At 41.1% G+C, this 16,019-nt stretch overlaps 1 protein-coding gene across 5 annotated transcripts in view; it reads left to right on the forward strand.

The window, feature by feature from the left end:
• Positions 1 to 16,019, forward strand: part of phf21b (PHD finger protein 21B) — a 95,473-nt gene that overhangs the window by 20,738 nt on the left and 58,716 nt on the right. For 2 of the 5 annotated variants that reach the window (XM_078416870.1, XM_078416871.1), the window contains exon 1: positions 9,993 to 10,495. In XM_078416870.1, the coding sequence (XP_078272996.1) occupies positions 10,442 to 10,495 (54 nt within the window). In that variant the 5' untranslated portion in view covers positions 9,993 to 10,441. Of the gene's footprint in view, positions 1 to 8,323; positions 8,504 to 9,992; positions 10,496 to 10,963; positions 10,997 to 11,222; positions 11,289 to 16,019 lie in introns of those variants that run through there. The other 3 variants (XM_078416868.1, XM_078416867.1, XM_078416869.1) reach the window with 3 other exon arrangements.

Here is a 16,019-nt window from a genome sequence, read left to right on the forward strand (position 1 = left end):
GTTAAGGAAGAAATGTGAGTGGCATTGACACATTGTAAGAGAATGTATTGAATTAATCGTGCCATGAATGTAGAGGAGGACATGTACTGATTGATTTACTGTGTGTATAATGAATAAAGTATATATTTGAAATAAAAAATATATCGCATGGCAAGTGGTGAAAAGGAAGAAAATGCAGAAAGTGCTTCCAAACGCTAATTAACTTCAAACAACAGCCAAATGAGCAAAGAAAATGTGACAGGTCCCTCAGATACATGTCAGTATGTTCTCATTTGAGGACGAAGCCTCAGCAGCGAGTTAATGGCACAGGCAGAGAAAGCGTCACAATGCGAGGGATGGAAAGGAGGAAGAAAAGAAGTCACAGCCAAGAATCCGCAAGGCAAGTAATCAGTCCAATGCTCCAGGGGATAGCATGTTACCCAATGCGCCCCTTCTCCGGGTGACCAGGAGCAATGCTGTACTCAATGCAGCCCAGCACTAGCAACTAGCAAAGACCAGAAACAGTTGGGGGAGCCAAAGATACCACGTTCCTCAGCAGTATCTCCAGCTTCATCAAAGTGAACCCATATCTGGGGGAGATCAGATCTTCAGCCTGGAACGAGAGCTAAAGTTTCTGCAAGCCTCGGGCATGGTGGCTTAGAGCAACGGACTGTCAGTACTGTGACTTTCACTCTTTATTGTACAAAATATGGGTGCAAAAATTGCATCAATCAACATGCCCGTAACCTTAGCGTATCTCTTCAAGGTGAAGGCTGATGTGCTGTTTTTGCAGGAGTATGTTTATTGCAACCATAGACAGTGATTGCAACGGTGGTTGCATGAAGCATTTGGTTGGAAGGGTGGGCAGGGTGGGGAGGTGAAACCCTGCTCATCTAACCTAGATATTCTGCTGCAGGGAGGTGATTGAACTATCGTTGGTCAAAGAGGTGGCTGTTGGCTGAGTCTTTGTGGCAGGTGTAATGCACAGAACACATAATTCTGGCCATTCAATAAGATGCTCATATTACTCAACAAACAAGAGGAGTTGAGTATAGGAGCAAAGAGGTCCTTCTGCAGTTGTACAGGGCCCTAGTGAGACTGCACCTGGAGTACTGTGTGCAGTTTTGGTCTCCAAATTTGAGGAAGGATATTCTTGCTATTGAGGGCGTGCAGCGTAGGTTTACTAGGTTAATTCCCGGAATGGCGGGACTATCATATGTTGAAAGACTGGAGCGACTAGACTGTTTACTAGGGAGTCCAGAACAAGGGGCCACAGTTTAAGAATAAGGGGTAGGCCATTTAGAACTGAGATGAGGAAAAACTTTTTCAGTTAGAGAGTTGTGAATCTGTGGAATTCTCTGCCTCAGAAGGCAGTGGAGGCCAATTCTCTGAATGCATTCAAGAGAGAGCTAGATAGAGCTCTTAAGGATAGCGGAGTCAGGGGGTATGGGGAGAAGGCAGGAACGGGGTACTGATTGAGCATTATCAGCCATGATCACATTGAATGGCGGTTCTGGCTCGAAGGGCTGAATGGCTTCCTCCTGCACCTATTGTCTATTGTCTACTTCTTCCAAAAAACACAGAGAGAGCTCTGTGATCCACATTCTTTAGGAGTATGACTCAGTAACATCCACTCAGCTGGTTTACTGGAGAATCCTGCTGTTTGATGGAAAGGTCACAGAAAGCACAGCCTTCCCGAACTTGTCCTTTATCTCAGAAGTTGGAGACAATAGCAAGTAGTGGAGTCTAGATCAGCCACTGGCCCTGGAGGAACTGAAGCAACCAGTTACAGGCTGTGTGTAGGAAAGAACTGTAGATGCTGGTTATACACTGAAGATAGACACAAAATGCTGGAGTAACTCAGCGGGACAGGCAGCCTGTGAGTCAGGGGAGAGGGAGTCTAGAGATATGGACGGGTAAGGTGTGAAAACGACAGTTCAAAGCAGACGCTGATAAGGAAATGTAGAATAAAACTGCAGATGCGAAGGGTCTCGACCCGAAACGTTGCCCATTCCTTCTCTCCTGAGATGCTGCCTGACCTGCTGAGTTACTCCAGCATTTTGTGAAAGATACTTAGGAAATGTACTCATTGTTAGCTGAGAGGAAGGTGACAAGGAGACATCCAATCAGTAAAATTAATCAGAAGGACAGTGAAACTAATCAGAGAACTCGGGTGGGCGAGGGATGGAGAGAGAGGGAAAGCAGGGGTTACTTGAAGTTAGAGAAATCAATATTCCTACCGCTGGGTTGTAGGCTGCCCAAGTGAAATATGAGGTGCTGTTTTGTAAGCAGGCGGAGTTGTACTTGGCTCTGTGGGACTGGATGGGACCAGACCTCCTGGATGTTTACAACATTATGCTTCTTGCTGCCACGAGGAATTGGCGGTGCATATCACAGTTACATGTGGAATACAAGGCCATCGCCGATCGTGTGAAGTTTGTTCTCGGACAGGTGATACACTCAGGCCCTGCCTGTGCCCAACCCACAGGATGATATCGGACAGCTTGGAAAGGAGAAGGTCTTTGAGAGAATGGTCATTATTCTAGGCTGAATTATCACTGCAATGCTGAGAAAGCACACTGTCAGAGGCAGTGCCTTTATGGTGAAATGTTAAGATAAGACAATACCAATTCTGTAAGATGCATGCAAAAGATCCCAGAGCACTATTTAAAGAACAGAGCCATTCTTCTCAGTGACCGGGTTAATATTCATACCACAGTCAACATATCCTAAAGCGTGTGTTTTGATGAAAGACTATTGACCTGTAACATGTAATCTGTTTTTCTCTACAAATTTAAGTTTAGAGATACGGCGCGGAAACAGGCCCTTCGGCCCACCAAGTCCACACACTGGGTGCAGCAAACAACTGCAGATGCTCGTTTAAATCGAAGGTAGACACAAAATGCTGGAGTAACTCAGCGGGACAGGCAGCATCTCTGGGGAGAAGGAATGGGTGACGTTTTGGGTCTGAAGAAGGGTCTCGACCCGAAACGCCACCCATTCCTTCTCTCCAGAGATGTTGCCTGTCCCGCTGAGTTACTCCAGCATTTTGTGTCCATCCTCGCACACTAACACTATCCTACACACACTAGGGACAATTTACGATTTTACCAAGCCAATTAACCTATATTAGCCTGCACGTCTTTGGAGCGTGGGAGGAAACCGGAGTTCCCGAAGAAACCCTACGCAGGTCACGGGGAGAACCATACAGGCAGCACCCGTGGTCAGGATAGAACCCGGGTCTCTGGCGCTGTATGGCAGCAACTCTACCGCTGCACCACCGTGACACACAGATGGTGACTACTGGGTGAGTACTGCCAGTACTTTGTTTTGTTTCTGTCAGGTACTGGGTTGTAAGTAGTTGTAAGGATCTTAGAGATATACTGCGATTGAATGAATGAATAAGTTTATTGGCCAAGTATGCATATACAAGGAATGTGCCTTGGTCCTCCGCTCGCAAATGACAACACAAACATACAGTTAACAATTAAGAATAAAGCATAAACTCTTTGTGAAAAGAGTTGAAACAATGGAAGATATTGCTTTCCTTTCTCATGGACCAGGACTACATTGTGATTGTTAATTGGGACATAAAACATTTTGAGTAATGATTAACTGTGATTACTGGTTAATACCTCTTATCTCTAGAACACCTTTCAATATGAAAAATAGTTTAAAATATTATCACTAACAGGTAAATATTGGCAATTGGGAATATTCCATCAATGGTAATAATGCATTAACTGGTAATATTACATTCCTATAGTTTGATTTATTTCTTTTAGCTTTGTTGTTGCTTGTAAAACAATTTGTAGATAGGTATTACAATACATGTATAAATACCCAGTACTTAAACCTGGTATTATTAATATGGCCGGAACAAAGCCAAAATATCAACAGATGCTGAAGTGGTTTGAACAGATAAAGATCATCAGAAAGGATATGAATGGCTTAAAATATTCCATTATATTTCAAATGTCAATGAGTTTGAAAACAGGTCAGAAATATATTTTTAATATTCATCGGGCCCCAAATTTCAATGAAGTAAACAATTAAATATGCAGCTCTATTGAAATTGAAAACTTGACTGATATCAGATGCCTATGTGTGATACATTTCTCTCACCTGAACACAATAATTTAAGAAAAGGATTAGCCAGAAATAAAAGATACTTTCTTCACATACTTCATCAGTAGGCCATGAAGAGGACTGTGTGCCAAACAAGTCAATCCAGGTATTCCTCAACTGGAAACCATGGATGGACCATGAGATCCACTTCGTCCAAAGTGTTCAAGTCGATGATCCTGATGTGCAGGAAAACTAGGTACGACCTCTGCAAAACCATCAAGAGGGTTAGGAGGCAATTCCAAATCAAGCTAGTCTGAGACTGACTAAGAAAACACCTGTCAAGTGTGGCAAACCTTGCATGATATGATGGCCTTCAAAATTAAGTGAGGCAGAGTTGCTGGCAACAACAAATTCGTCCTCAATGCTTTGGAGTCATGGTGTCATACAGCACAGAAATAGGTCCTTTGGCCCAACTCATCCATGCCGACCAAAATGCCCCATCTATGCAAGTCCCAAGTCCGCGTTTGGCCCATACCCCTCTAAACCTTTCCTATCCATCTACCATTCTATGCTCATTTTGAACAGGTCAGTGGAATGACGTCCCTACCCAGACAGCCTCGGGTGCACCTGTACACACTGTCACTATTGCAAATGTCAGATCGACCTTCCTGGGAATGAACTTGCCGAAAGTGACTGGCTGGGATGGGGTTCCGGCAGTCTCTTCTGAACCTGTACAGAACAGCTGGCAGAGTATTCGTGGACATCTTTGACATCTCCCTACCCCAACCCGACATTCCCACCTGATTTGCGAAGACCACCATCATCTCAGTGCCAACGAAAAACATGGCAACGAACCTTAATGACGCCCACTGGTGGCTCCAGCATCCACCATCCCAGAGTCCTTTGAGAGATGGTTATGTTGCACATCAACACCAGCCTCCCAGACAGACGTGATCCACTGCAATTTGCCTACTGTCACAACTGATGCCATCTCCCTGGTCCAACACTCATCTCTGGAACATCTGGATAACAAGGTTACCTGGGACTTGTCATCCCTTCTGCAACTGGATCCTTAACTTCCTGACCCACCCATCGCAATCTGTAAGGAAGGGCAATAAAAAATTGCCCGTCACCAATTCTCATTACCAATGATAATTCTCATCACCAATATCCTGACACAGCATTCTCAGCCTCTACAATACACCCCATAAACTCAAGACTGTAGGGGCAAATTCTGGACTAACCCCATTAACAAGTCTGCAGGTTATTAAACAACAATGAAATTGAGTTCGGGAAGGATATAGAGAGCTTATTAGCATGATGTCAAGATAACAGCCTCTCTCTCAATGGCAGCAAAATTAAGGGGTTTCTCATTAAATTCAGGAGGCAGCAAGAGTCCCTGCATCAATGGTGCTGAAGTGGAGATGTTCAAGGTCTTCAGGCTCTGAGGTGTAAATATCACCAACAGTTTGTCCTGGTCAAACCATATTGATCCCATGGCCGAGAAAGCACACCAACGCCTCCACTGCCTCAGAACCCAGGGAGATTCAGGATGTCTGCGATGGCACTTATCAATTTCTGCAGATGCACCATAGCAAGCATCCTTTCTTAGTTTACTTTAGTTTAGTGTGGAAACATGCCCCTTGGCCCACCGAGCCCATGCCGACTAACGATCATCCGTACACTGATTCTATCCTACACCTTCGGGACAATTTACAGAGGCCAATTAACCTACAAACCTGCACGTCTTTGGGATGTGGGAGGAAAACGAAGCACCTGGAGAAAGCCCACGTGGTCACAGGGAGGACATACAAACTCTATACAGACATCACCCTTAATCAGGTTCGAACCCAGGTCTCTGTCGCAGGAAGGCAGCAACTCCACCGCTGCCCCACCGTGCCGCTGGATGCATCTCAGCTTGGTATGGCAACTGTTCTGCCCAAGACCACAACAATTTGCAGAGAGTTGTGAACACAGCCTAGCCCATTAGGCAAAGCAGCCTCCAGCCCCCAACCCCATCTACACCAGGTATACATCACGCTGCCTGGAGAAAGCAGCCACGTAGCAAAGACCACTCACACCTGGGTTGTTTTATCTTCTCCATCAGACAGAAGGTACAAAAGCTTGAAAGCACGTCCCACCAGATTACAGAACAGCCTTTTCCCTGCCGTAACACTCTTGAATGGAACTCTCACGTGCCAAGGACGAATTCCCGATCTTCCAATCTACCTTGTTGCGGCCCTTGCACTTTTAAAATATAAGTTCTCATTATTTGTTTGTCAACTCTATGCTATGGCTGAATAGCGCTTGAAGATTTTTTCCACACCATAACAAAGTGTGATTTCCACAGTTTATGAACTTTTTTTAAATGCCATATCGTGGAACAATAGCTTTTTATAATTTTAACCGGATGTTCAGGTGCTGTTTTGAAAAAAAAAGATTCTAAATGTGGTCCTAATTAGTTTTTTTCATCTGCAGAAAGATTTGGTATTTGTTCTCAACTTGTGAATTTCAATATTAACAGGGAGCATCAGAGTTTACAAACAAATTAGAATTTTTTTAGACCAGTAAAAGTGCAGAAAAGTATATATTTTTTCTGCCCAGTTTCGCTGGGGATGAAAATGTTGCTGCAAATCCATTCACATCTTCAATATTCTCCTGATGATCAATCAGAATAAACTGACGAAATGCAAACTGAATATTAAAATACTGCAAGCCTTTTGAGTGTCGTAGAGTACTAAAATATATACAGTCACCTTTTAAGTTAGAAATCCTATTTTGAGTGTAAATTGAGATATTTGTAACTAGTTCTGGGGTTTACCACAAAGCCCTTTTGGAGAGGGGGATGGGAGATCGTTCTCGCTTCAAGTTAGATTTGATACTACCCTTTATGTGCATGTAATGGCGTTTACTTACGCAACCAGAAAGAGACAATAAAAAAAGCCTGCAATATTGACTTTGCCGTTCAAATGTGTTGAAAGTCGATGGAGTTCAAAGGTAAAAGTAAGATGGGCGTTTAAGCGACGAGCTCCAGAGTTTCACCATCTAACCGTACAATGAAAAGTAACAGTAACTGAATAAGAACAGAAACACTGTCGATCCAAGGTTAGGTGGGGGATGGGAGATGGAATCATATTCATTTCCATGTTCCATGAATAATTCCACAAACCTTTAAAATTAAATCAAAATGTTTTAGCATTTCAACAAAGAGGTCTGCGGCACGTTACTTTTAAGGTAATTAACACGTCATTTAACAGACTGAACGTGGATTCGAAATCTATATTCGTGTTGTATCTCTCCACGCCCTCTCAACATTAATAGGCTTTAGATTTACAGATCCAGTAACTACCAAAAATGCAGACAATTTTCATAACGATAGTTCCGTCTAAACCACTCGTTCGACTGAAGGAATCATCCTTGTTGCAAATTCTAACAGCATTTTTTTACACTTGTGCAAGACTGCGTGGGTTTCTGAATTGAGCTGTTGCACCGTAGTTGGGTTGCTAACACGCCAGCACTTTCATCAAACCGGGAAGATGTTGGGGGAGAGCAAGATTTATTTGTGCTGAAAAGTGAAATGTTGTGCTTTCTCCCTCATCGGAAATGCTCAAGCTTCAATTAGCAGTTGGGGGGGGGGGGGGGATGCAAGTTTATTTTCGCCAGGGAAATCGTTTTTTTTCTGTGTAGGAAGAAACTGCAGATGCTGGTTTACGTCGAAAATAGACACAAAAAGCTGGAGTAACTCAACGGGTCAGGCAGCATCTCTGGAGAGAAGGAATGGGTGACGTTTCGGGTCGAGACCCTTCTTCCGCCTGTTTTTTTTTTTAATGGTTTGGCTCGTTTCCATCGAATAAAACAGAGCTGAAAAAAAGCAATTGCTTCCCTACATAATTTCTCTTTCTCGCAACTCTGTACTTTACTTAACGCCAAGTCCCGCCTTCGCTCCTAGCTGATTGGCGCAGTGACCTCACACAACACCATTTCAGAAGGAATGGGTGACATTTCGGGTCTCCTCGGACTTCTGGAGAAGGGTCTCTTGGCCCGAAATGTCACCCATTCCCTTCTCTCCAGAGATGCCGCCTGTCCCCGCTGAGTTACTCCAGCGTTTTGCGTCTGTACTCGGCGTAATCCAGCATCTGCAGTTTCTTCCTACACTGCCCATTCCAGAACGCTGCCTGGATGCGGCGCAACTTGCGATTGGCCGCCAGCGCTGCTCTTGCTCAGCCCCCCATTCACTCTCTGTCATTCTAATTATTATTTTTTTGTTCTCCAACAGCAACCTACCTCTTCGTTAAACTGCAACTAATGAATCAAACTTGAACGACCGTCTGGGAGGGGACAAAAAACAAAAAAAATCACAAAGCCCTGGGAAGAAATGAAATCCTGCCTGCAAAAACTAAGCGTTGAAATACTGCAACTTAAAGTCTTTATTTTCCTTTTTTTTGGATAAAAATGGGTGCGTAACAATGCAATTAGAAAGACAAGCGCTTGCGCACACCAGCCATTCAATCAGTCGAAAGAGCAGTTCCCCCGCCTTCAGAGGACGCTGGCGGAGTCTGATTGAGCAGCCGACCTGCCGATCAAACGTAGGACGAGATTAAAATACTCAAGTGTTAATTAAGTTGTCTTTATGCAAATCCTCCAGTTCTGCTCTATAAATTTAAATGAGTAAAAATACATTACGTAATAAATCCGGTTAGAAAAACCTCAGTTCGTTTCTCCCATTTTGCAACTCTTAAAAAGGCAAGTCCATTCACTCTCTCCAGTCCGCTGGAGAAAAAAAAATCTCCACCATTGTACAACAGAAATTCTGTAGGTCAATCGAGAAGAGTGAATGAATGAAAAAGTGCAGCTGACAAACAGCTCCTCTCCGAACTGGTCACGTCGCCTGCACGCTGAACCTGCTGCTTAAAACTTTGACATATCTGAAATCAAAGTACAAATACTCCATGAAGGATTTACTGCATTAAAGACTTTTTGCCACAAACTATATATATTTGTGCGCTTTCTCTGAAACTTTTATTAAAAATTTGGTTATTGCCCTTTAAATTTTTTTCAAAGCTTTATTCACCAGGGGCCATAAAACTAATTCATTATTTATTTATTTTTTACTAACGGCTCTGTTATATATACAATATAGCAGAACAGCTGGCAATTACGTATGTATACATATATAAGCATAAAAATAATTGCCAGCAGCTGTATATATATATAATGTATATATATGTTGCACTTTAAAAAATGTTTAATTACATTTTTTTTGCCAGCAGCTCTCTCTCTATATATGTATATGTATGTATATATATATATATATATAAATACATTTTTTAATGTATATATATATATATAGAGAGAGAGAGAGAGAGCGAGCTGCTGGAAAATATTTTTTTAATTAAATGTTTTTAAAAGTGCAACAATCACATTTTAAATAAAAGTTTTAAAGAAAGCGCACAAGAAAGGAAGAGAGAAAGACAGTGAGGGAAATAAAGAGATAGAGAGCGAGAGAGAGGAGGAGAGAGGTGGCGATAGGTGGAGGAGGAGAGTGGTGGTGGAGGAGGAGAGTGATGGAGGAGGTCGGAGAGTGATGGAGGGAGAGAGTGATGGAGGAGGAGTGGAAGAGAGAGGTGGAGGTGAGTGATGGAGGAGGAGAGTGATGGAGGAGGAGAGGGGTGGAAGAGGAGGAGAGAGGTGGAAGAGGAGGGGAGAGGTGGAGGAGGAGGGGAGAGGGCTGTGAGAGAGGCAAGGTGTAAAGTTAGTTGTAACATTGTGTGCAGCTGGTGTCGGGTGCAGGCAGCGCGCGTGCGCAGTGAGCGCCGTCCCCTGGCAGCCAGGGGTTCCATTGCTGCATCCGGGCACCGGGCATTAGCATCGGCGGCCGCGGCACCGCCTGGTGCTGGCGGCAGAGTGAGATCCAGGCGCGCGCTGAATGTAGTCCCCGGCGGATCGCGCCGCTAACGGACAGCCGGGGCCCGGGCCGGGGCGGGAGGGAGGGGAGGCCGAGCGGGCGGCTCGGTGCCGGAGCCTTCAGCCTGCCGGGCTCCTCATCTCCACCTCTCTCTCTCTCTCTCCCTCACACATTCCCTCCCTCTCTCTCCGACAGAGTTTTGTTAAAAAAATGGCGTAAAGTGAGTGATGAGTCCAGTGTCCCTACTAGCAAAGAGAGGCGAGAACTTGCTCTGGTCTGCAGACTGTCTACACTGACTTGTCCGACCGATTGTTTATCGCCGGCCTCCACCGTATACCTTCCAGCATAAACATCGACGTCTGGTCTGAGTTTTGTAGTCATTGCAGGCGCCCTTGCCCCCTTCACGCCGACACACACGCACACACACACAACTAACTTCATTTCGTTTGGATTCAAAAGTGTCTGAAAAAGTGCTTTTGAAGTGCAGCCATGGAGATGCAAAGCCTTCAAGAGGCACTGAAAGTAGAAATCCAGTGTCACCAGGTAAAACTAAAACCTTTTATTCCATTTTAAAACAGCCTTTTACATTTGTGTGCGTGTGTGTGTGTGTGTGTGTGTGTGAGTGAGAGAGAGAGAGAGTCAAACCAAAAAGCTGTACATTTCTTCTGTAGATCTGAGGGTCAAGGCAATGGCAACAATTACCTCCAGATCTTGTTTGCATGCAAGATTTTTAACTTTGAGGCGAGTTTTTTTTTTGTGTGTTCTGCTGGCAGCCGAGTTGAGAGCAACAAGATTTGGAGTGATATTGCGCTTGGGTTGAGTGTGAGTGTGTGTGTGTGTGGAGGAGATTAGTACGAGACTTGAATATTTATGAGATGCTCGAACTGACTCAGTGTTTGCGTCCCTCTTTGTTCCTCCCAATCATGACAACTTGTATTGCTCTTTGACCTTATCCATATATATATTTAAAAGAAACCATAAACCTTCTCATTTTCCCCCCTCTCCCATTAGAAACTAGTTGCACAGATGAAGCAAGATCCACAGGTAAAAATATCAAAATCCTTTAATTCTCATACGATGTGTTCGTGAAGCCGACCAGAAACTTTATCAGTGTAGATCTCATTTGGTAGTCAGCATAACTGTGCTGTGTTTGTAATACTAAGTGACTGAGATGATTTTTTTAGTGTACTAAAACAGACCAATATATTCTTCTGGCTTGTTTACAAAAATAACATGCCAACAACGTTAAAAATGAATTGCATTTTTCCAGAACGGAGAACTTAAGAAACAGCTGCACGAAAGACAATCCCGAATAACATCTCTTAGTGAGAAACAAGTAAGAAATTGGTTTAGTTCTTGTCCGATTGTTAGAGTGGGTGTTTAGAGATTTAACGTTTTGCGATGACTTTCACTCAAAGTAAGAGTGGGGGAAGGGGAGGATAGATGGGGCGGGCGGGGGGGGGGGGGGGGTTGTTAACAATGAATGTGTGATCTTGCACGGTAAAACGATCGAATGGCTAAAGCTATGTATGCGAAGAATAACGGCGAAAGTTAAAATGTTGTTTTGTACGCCGAGCCGAGTTTGCTTCCAGATGAAGTTTAAGTTGTGGCGTGTGTTTTAAGTTGGCAAATTGTGAGGCGTCCATTTTGGATAGGTCGACATATTTTCCCAAGTCTGGAAAGAGAAGGGAAATCTGGCAACTGTATTGAACATTGTTTACTCCTACCGATTTCCATCGCCGAGTTACTTAACAAATCCTTGTTGCAGCGTTAAAATAATCCGATTTTGAATTGTTGTGCTCTTACTTGGTGTCGCTTGTTCTGACTGATTGACGTGCAAACGATGAATTGGGGGACTTTCCCTTTTTAAAAAATTTCCATAATCCGTGATTTAACGAAGGATAACATTGCTCGGGAGTGATTTATTTTGGGAGGGATTTGAAAAAATACCGTAGTGCGTTAATATTGGTATTCGCGAAGGCCGACTTTGTGTACTTGGAGTAGTTGATGGAGCTTGGCTTCTAGCGGAGAACCTTGATTATTACAATAGAGAAAAAAAAATTTCAGCACCACGAACAGATGCCATTGAATGCACAGCTTGGTTCAGTTTCAGCACTCAACTTCTCGGCTGCTTTGAGTAATTTTGAGGGGAAAAAAGATTTTAAAAAAATCTCCGGTATTGTGTTAAAAAAAAAGTGAACTTAATGAAAATTAAGTACTTTAGAAGCTTTTAAATCAAGACTTATTGAGTTTTTTCTAAACTCCATTGATTTTGTATCTTGGAATGCAGCAAGTAGCACCAAGTTAACGCTGCATCTTTAATGTCATTAGAAATCAAGGCGTACTATATACGGATCACAGGCAATAGTATCTGTCAGTTTAATAATTACTGATACGACTTTTCTGTGGGGGTGGGAGGGGGGGTGGTGAGTGGGTAGAAATGAAGCCCTATATATCTAATACTTATTTATTTATTTTGACGGTACATTCAATTTCTTAGTGGAAGCTTCCATTTTGTAAGTAAGGGGTGTTGTGTGTTTTCCTAACATGGAGAAAACTATGCAAAGAAGGCTTCGCAGTGTATAGTGGTAGGGGGAAGGGAGAGATTCATTTGTGCTGAACATTACCATTTTGATCGCTTTGGTATTTCGTGGAAGTGGGGGCCAGGGAGGAGGGGGTGTAGACTACTGGTTGTAATCACTATGTGTCAAATCAGTTGTTTGAATTTGCCAAAAAATGTCTCCCTCCCCCCAATGGTGAAGGAAGGTATTTTTGTTTTTGGTCACTCAGCAATTTTCGCCCTGTGGTTAAAATAAGGTATCAAAAGCTCTTGTTTCTCTTATATTCATCAAATCCTCAAACTTTCGTCAAGGTGGAAAGTGTTGAATTATTTGACCAAGTACTTGTAGTGGTAATTGGAGGTAACTTTGGATAATAAAGGTGTACTTTGTCGCACTAAAATAATAATAATAATAATAATAATATATTTATTTTATATAGCGCCTTAACACATGCACAAAGCGCTTTACAAATACAATTAACATAGAAACAAACAGACAAACTATCCTGACGGATTATTATTATGCATTTAATAATAGATTATTATTATGCATTTTTGTGTACTTAAAAACTACTTTTGATAAAAGTGCTAATCATCTTCCAATAGTCGTGTCTGGAGGATATTTTTCACACTAAAGTTCCAGTAAAGAATTATATCATGATTTCTTCAGCTTCTGATATTTTTCTGCATACTGAATTTAATTCTGCCCTTTTTGGCCACTGGTGCTTGGATGCATTAAATACATATTTTCATGCATTTCTCTGCCAGAGGTTTTGCTGAATTTTAAATGTTGTAAATTTAATGGAAATTTATTTAACACTTATCTGAGAGTTTCAGATTTTGCTTTAATTGGCAACTCAAAAAATAAATTGCTGTTATCGTATTGTTAGTCAAATTCTAGAGAACAATCTTTCAAAAGATATTGTGACTTTCGCTTTCCCTTGAATACATTGGAGTTAAAAACTGATCTGAATATGAGTGATAAATTTAATTTAAAATTCATGATGAGTGTGTTGAAATCTTGATTCGCGTGAAGCATAGTCAAATGTGAAAAAACCTTTTAGATTTTAGTTTTTTTTAAAAGGTCCACACATTTCTTAGACTCTCTGCATAAACAATTAGCCTAAATAATGAAAATCAGTGATGTGTAAAATTGAACAGAATTTAAGTTAAGGGACTACAAAATGAAGCAGTTAACAAAGAGCAGAGAATAGTTGATTAAGTTATCACAGTTATGATTCATAATTTCTCACTTTTTTTGGTGAAATTTAAACAATATTCTTGGTATGAGTAACAATAGTTACTTATACCAAAACAAGATATTGTGGGTGGCGCTGAAGTATTTCCTGAGAAAATCTGCATGTTTATACATTTCTGCCTTGTCCATAAATCAGTGTAGTCACCGATTTAATACTTGGCAAACTAATAGATTTAAAATAATTTATAATGTGAATTCAATGACTAGGTGTTGATGAGGAAACTCTTGGTCTGCATATAATGGTTTAATATGATTTAATGAACTAATGCTTCATGGTATAACGACTGTTTTAGTAGAACATTTATTCTTTGTGGCCTGTTAAATGCATGTGTTAAACTAAAACACAACATGTGTTACACTGGATTTGAGGACATATATTTAAGGAGGTAGTCCTTATTCTTTTATAAACATTAGATTTTATCTTCAATGAAATACTGTTCATGTTTACTAATTTCTGAAAGGCTGCTGCAACCTTTCTCGCAGAACATATTTGCTTTATTCTGTTGGCTCACATACTCCTGGCCAGCAGTAGAATGAGTGTTTCATTTTTATCTTGTGTGAAACATTAAAAAAAACCCACTTAATACTATTTTGAAAAAAAACCCCACTTAAAATACTATTTTAAAAAAAAAAGGGTATGCTGAAACACCGTGAGTATTGCTTAAACCAATATGTTGGTAAAAATTGGCTTTAGCCGACTCTACGCTATTTTAGTTTGAAAATAATTTTATGTTATTTCTGATATATCTCTTGACATATTTATAAAATGTATCTTGGCAAAAGGTGGGGTGAAAGACAAATGTTGGGTAACTGCTTTTCCTTGTCTATTTCCACTTGGGCACAATTCTTAATTATGTAGCTGTGGCCAACCGACTGGTATGACTTCGTTCATGTGACTCTTGTGTAGGAATTGTCAAGAGCATACACAATGGTCAAGTCTGAAACTTTTCTAATTGATGTCCATGTGTTCACTTTCCAGCAGGGGTCACTGGAAGGCATTTGAAATTGCAACAGCAGAAGCTTTTATTTGCTCAGATGCTGTGGCCAATTTTAACATTGTTAATACTCTCATGTTACAGCAGCCAATTTTCCATAGATCAGCATCAACATGCTATATTATTTTTCTACTGAATGCAGAATTAGGAATCGCCATAATAGAACCCGAGCACTTTTGGCATTTTATGTAGTTTTAAACTTGTCTTTTGCATAATCACAGCTCTTTCCATTTGATTTTTATTCCAAGTTCAAAGATACTGGAAAATCTTTTCAGGTGATATATTCTGAACTTGCTTCACCAACTTTTGTGTCGGCTACTAACTTTGTAAGTAATAATTTCCAGCACGTTATATAAACCTACTGAAGCCACATATTTCTGAGTCTAACCCTTGACAGCAGCAATATGGAGAAACATAGTGCAAAGTGTGCCTTAGTGTTGGTGATAAAAACCATTATGCTAAATGCACTGCATATTTAGTAATTACAATTTAATTAGAAAATTATGGAAGTACGTGTGACTACTGAGCACTATCAATGGACTTTCCTTGATTTTCTCTTAATTAAAATCTAATATGATTTAGCTATAGTATATGATGAGTTTATTCTCTGCCTGTTTGAGGAGAAACTAAGTTGTAAATGTAAATTTAAGTCCAACAAAATTAAATCTTTTCCATTTCTAACAAGTCCTGAAATGCAGAATTTAATTTGTGTACTAAAGGATAAAAATACATATTCACAATTAAATAATTTAAAGAAAACATGTATATGTTGTGATAATTCAACTGCGATTACGTGTATTTATTGCTATTTGGTTAAAGATATCAAAAATGAAGTCTAAAAAAAGTAAATAATGTTTTAGGAAGGTCTTTTAAAAAGAATGTTGTGGTAAAGCCTTGCAAATGTTTCTCCTTTCCTTCCACACCTCCCATCTCTAACAAATGCATGAGTGCTTATAATAGCCTGATGGCAGTTAATTATTTTTTTGCTTTGGTCTGCCGGTGCATATCTGTGGTTTCATAGTTTCTTATTTTACTGAAATTTCTAGTTGATTTGAAGACCATGTTTCATTATTCCCATTACATGTAAAAATATTTTAAAAAATGTGAATAAAACTTTCATTGGCACGGCAGTGACTAACCAAAGGTACTTCAACAGTACCTCCCGAATGCACTACGTCCACCACCAAGAAAGGTAAGGGCAGCAGTTGTATGGGAGTATTACCATTTGCAGGTTCCTCTTGGTCGCCAGCATCC

This window comes from Rhinoraja longicauda, chromosome 20 (assembly GCF_053455715.1).
Source record: "Rhinoraja longicauda isolate Sanriku21f chromosome 20, sRhiLon1.1, whole genome shotgun sequence".
In the NCBI taxonomy this organism is placed as follows: domain Eukaryota; kingdom Metazoa; phylum Chordata; class Chondrichthyes; order Rajiformes; family Arhynchobatidae; genus Rhinoraja; species Rhinoraja longicauda.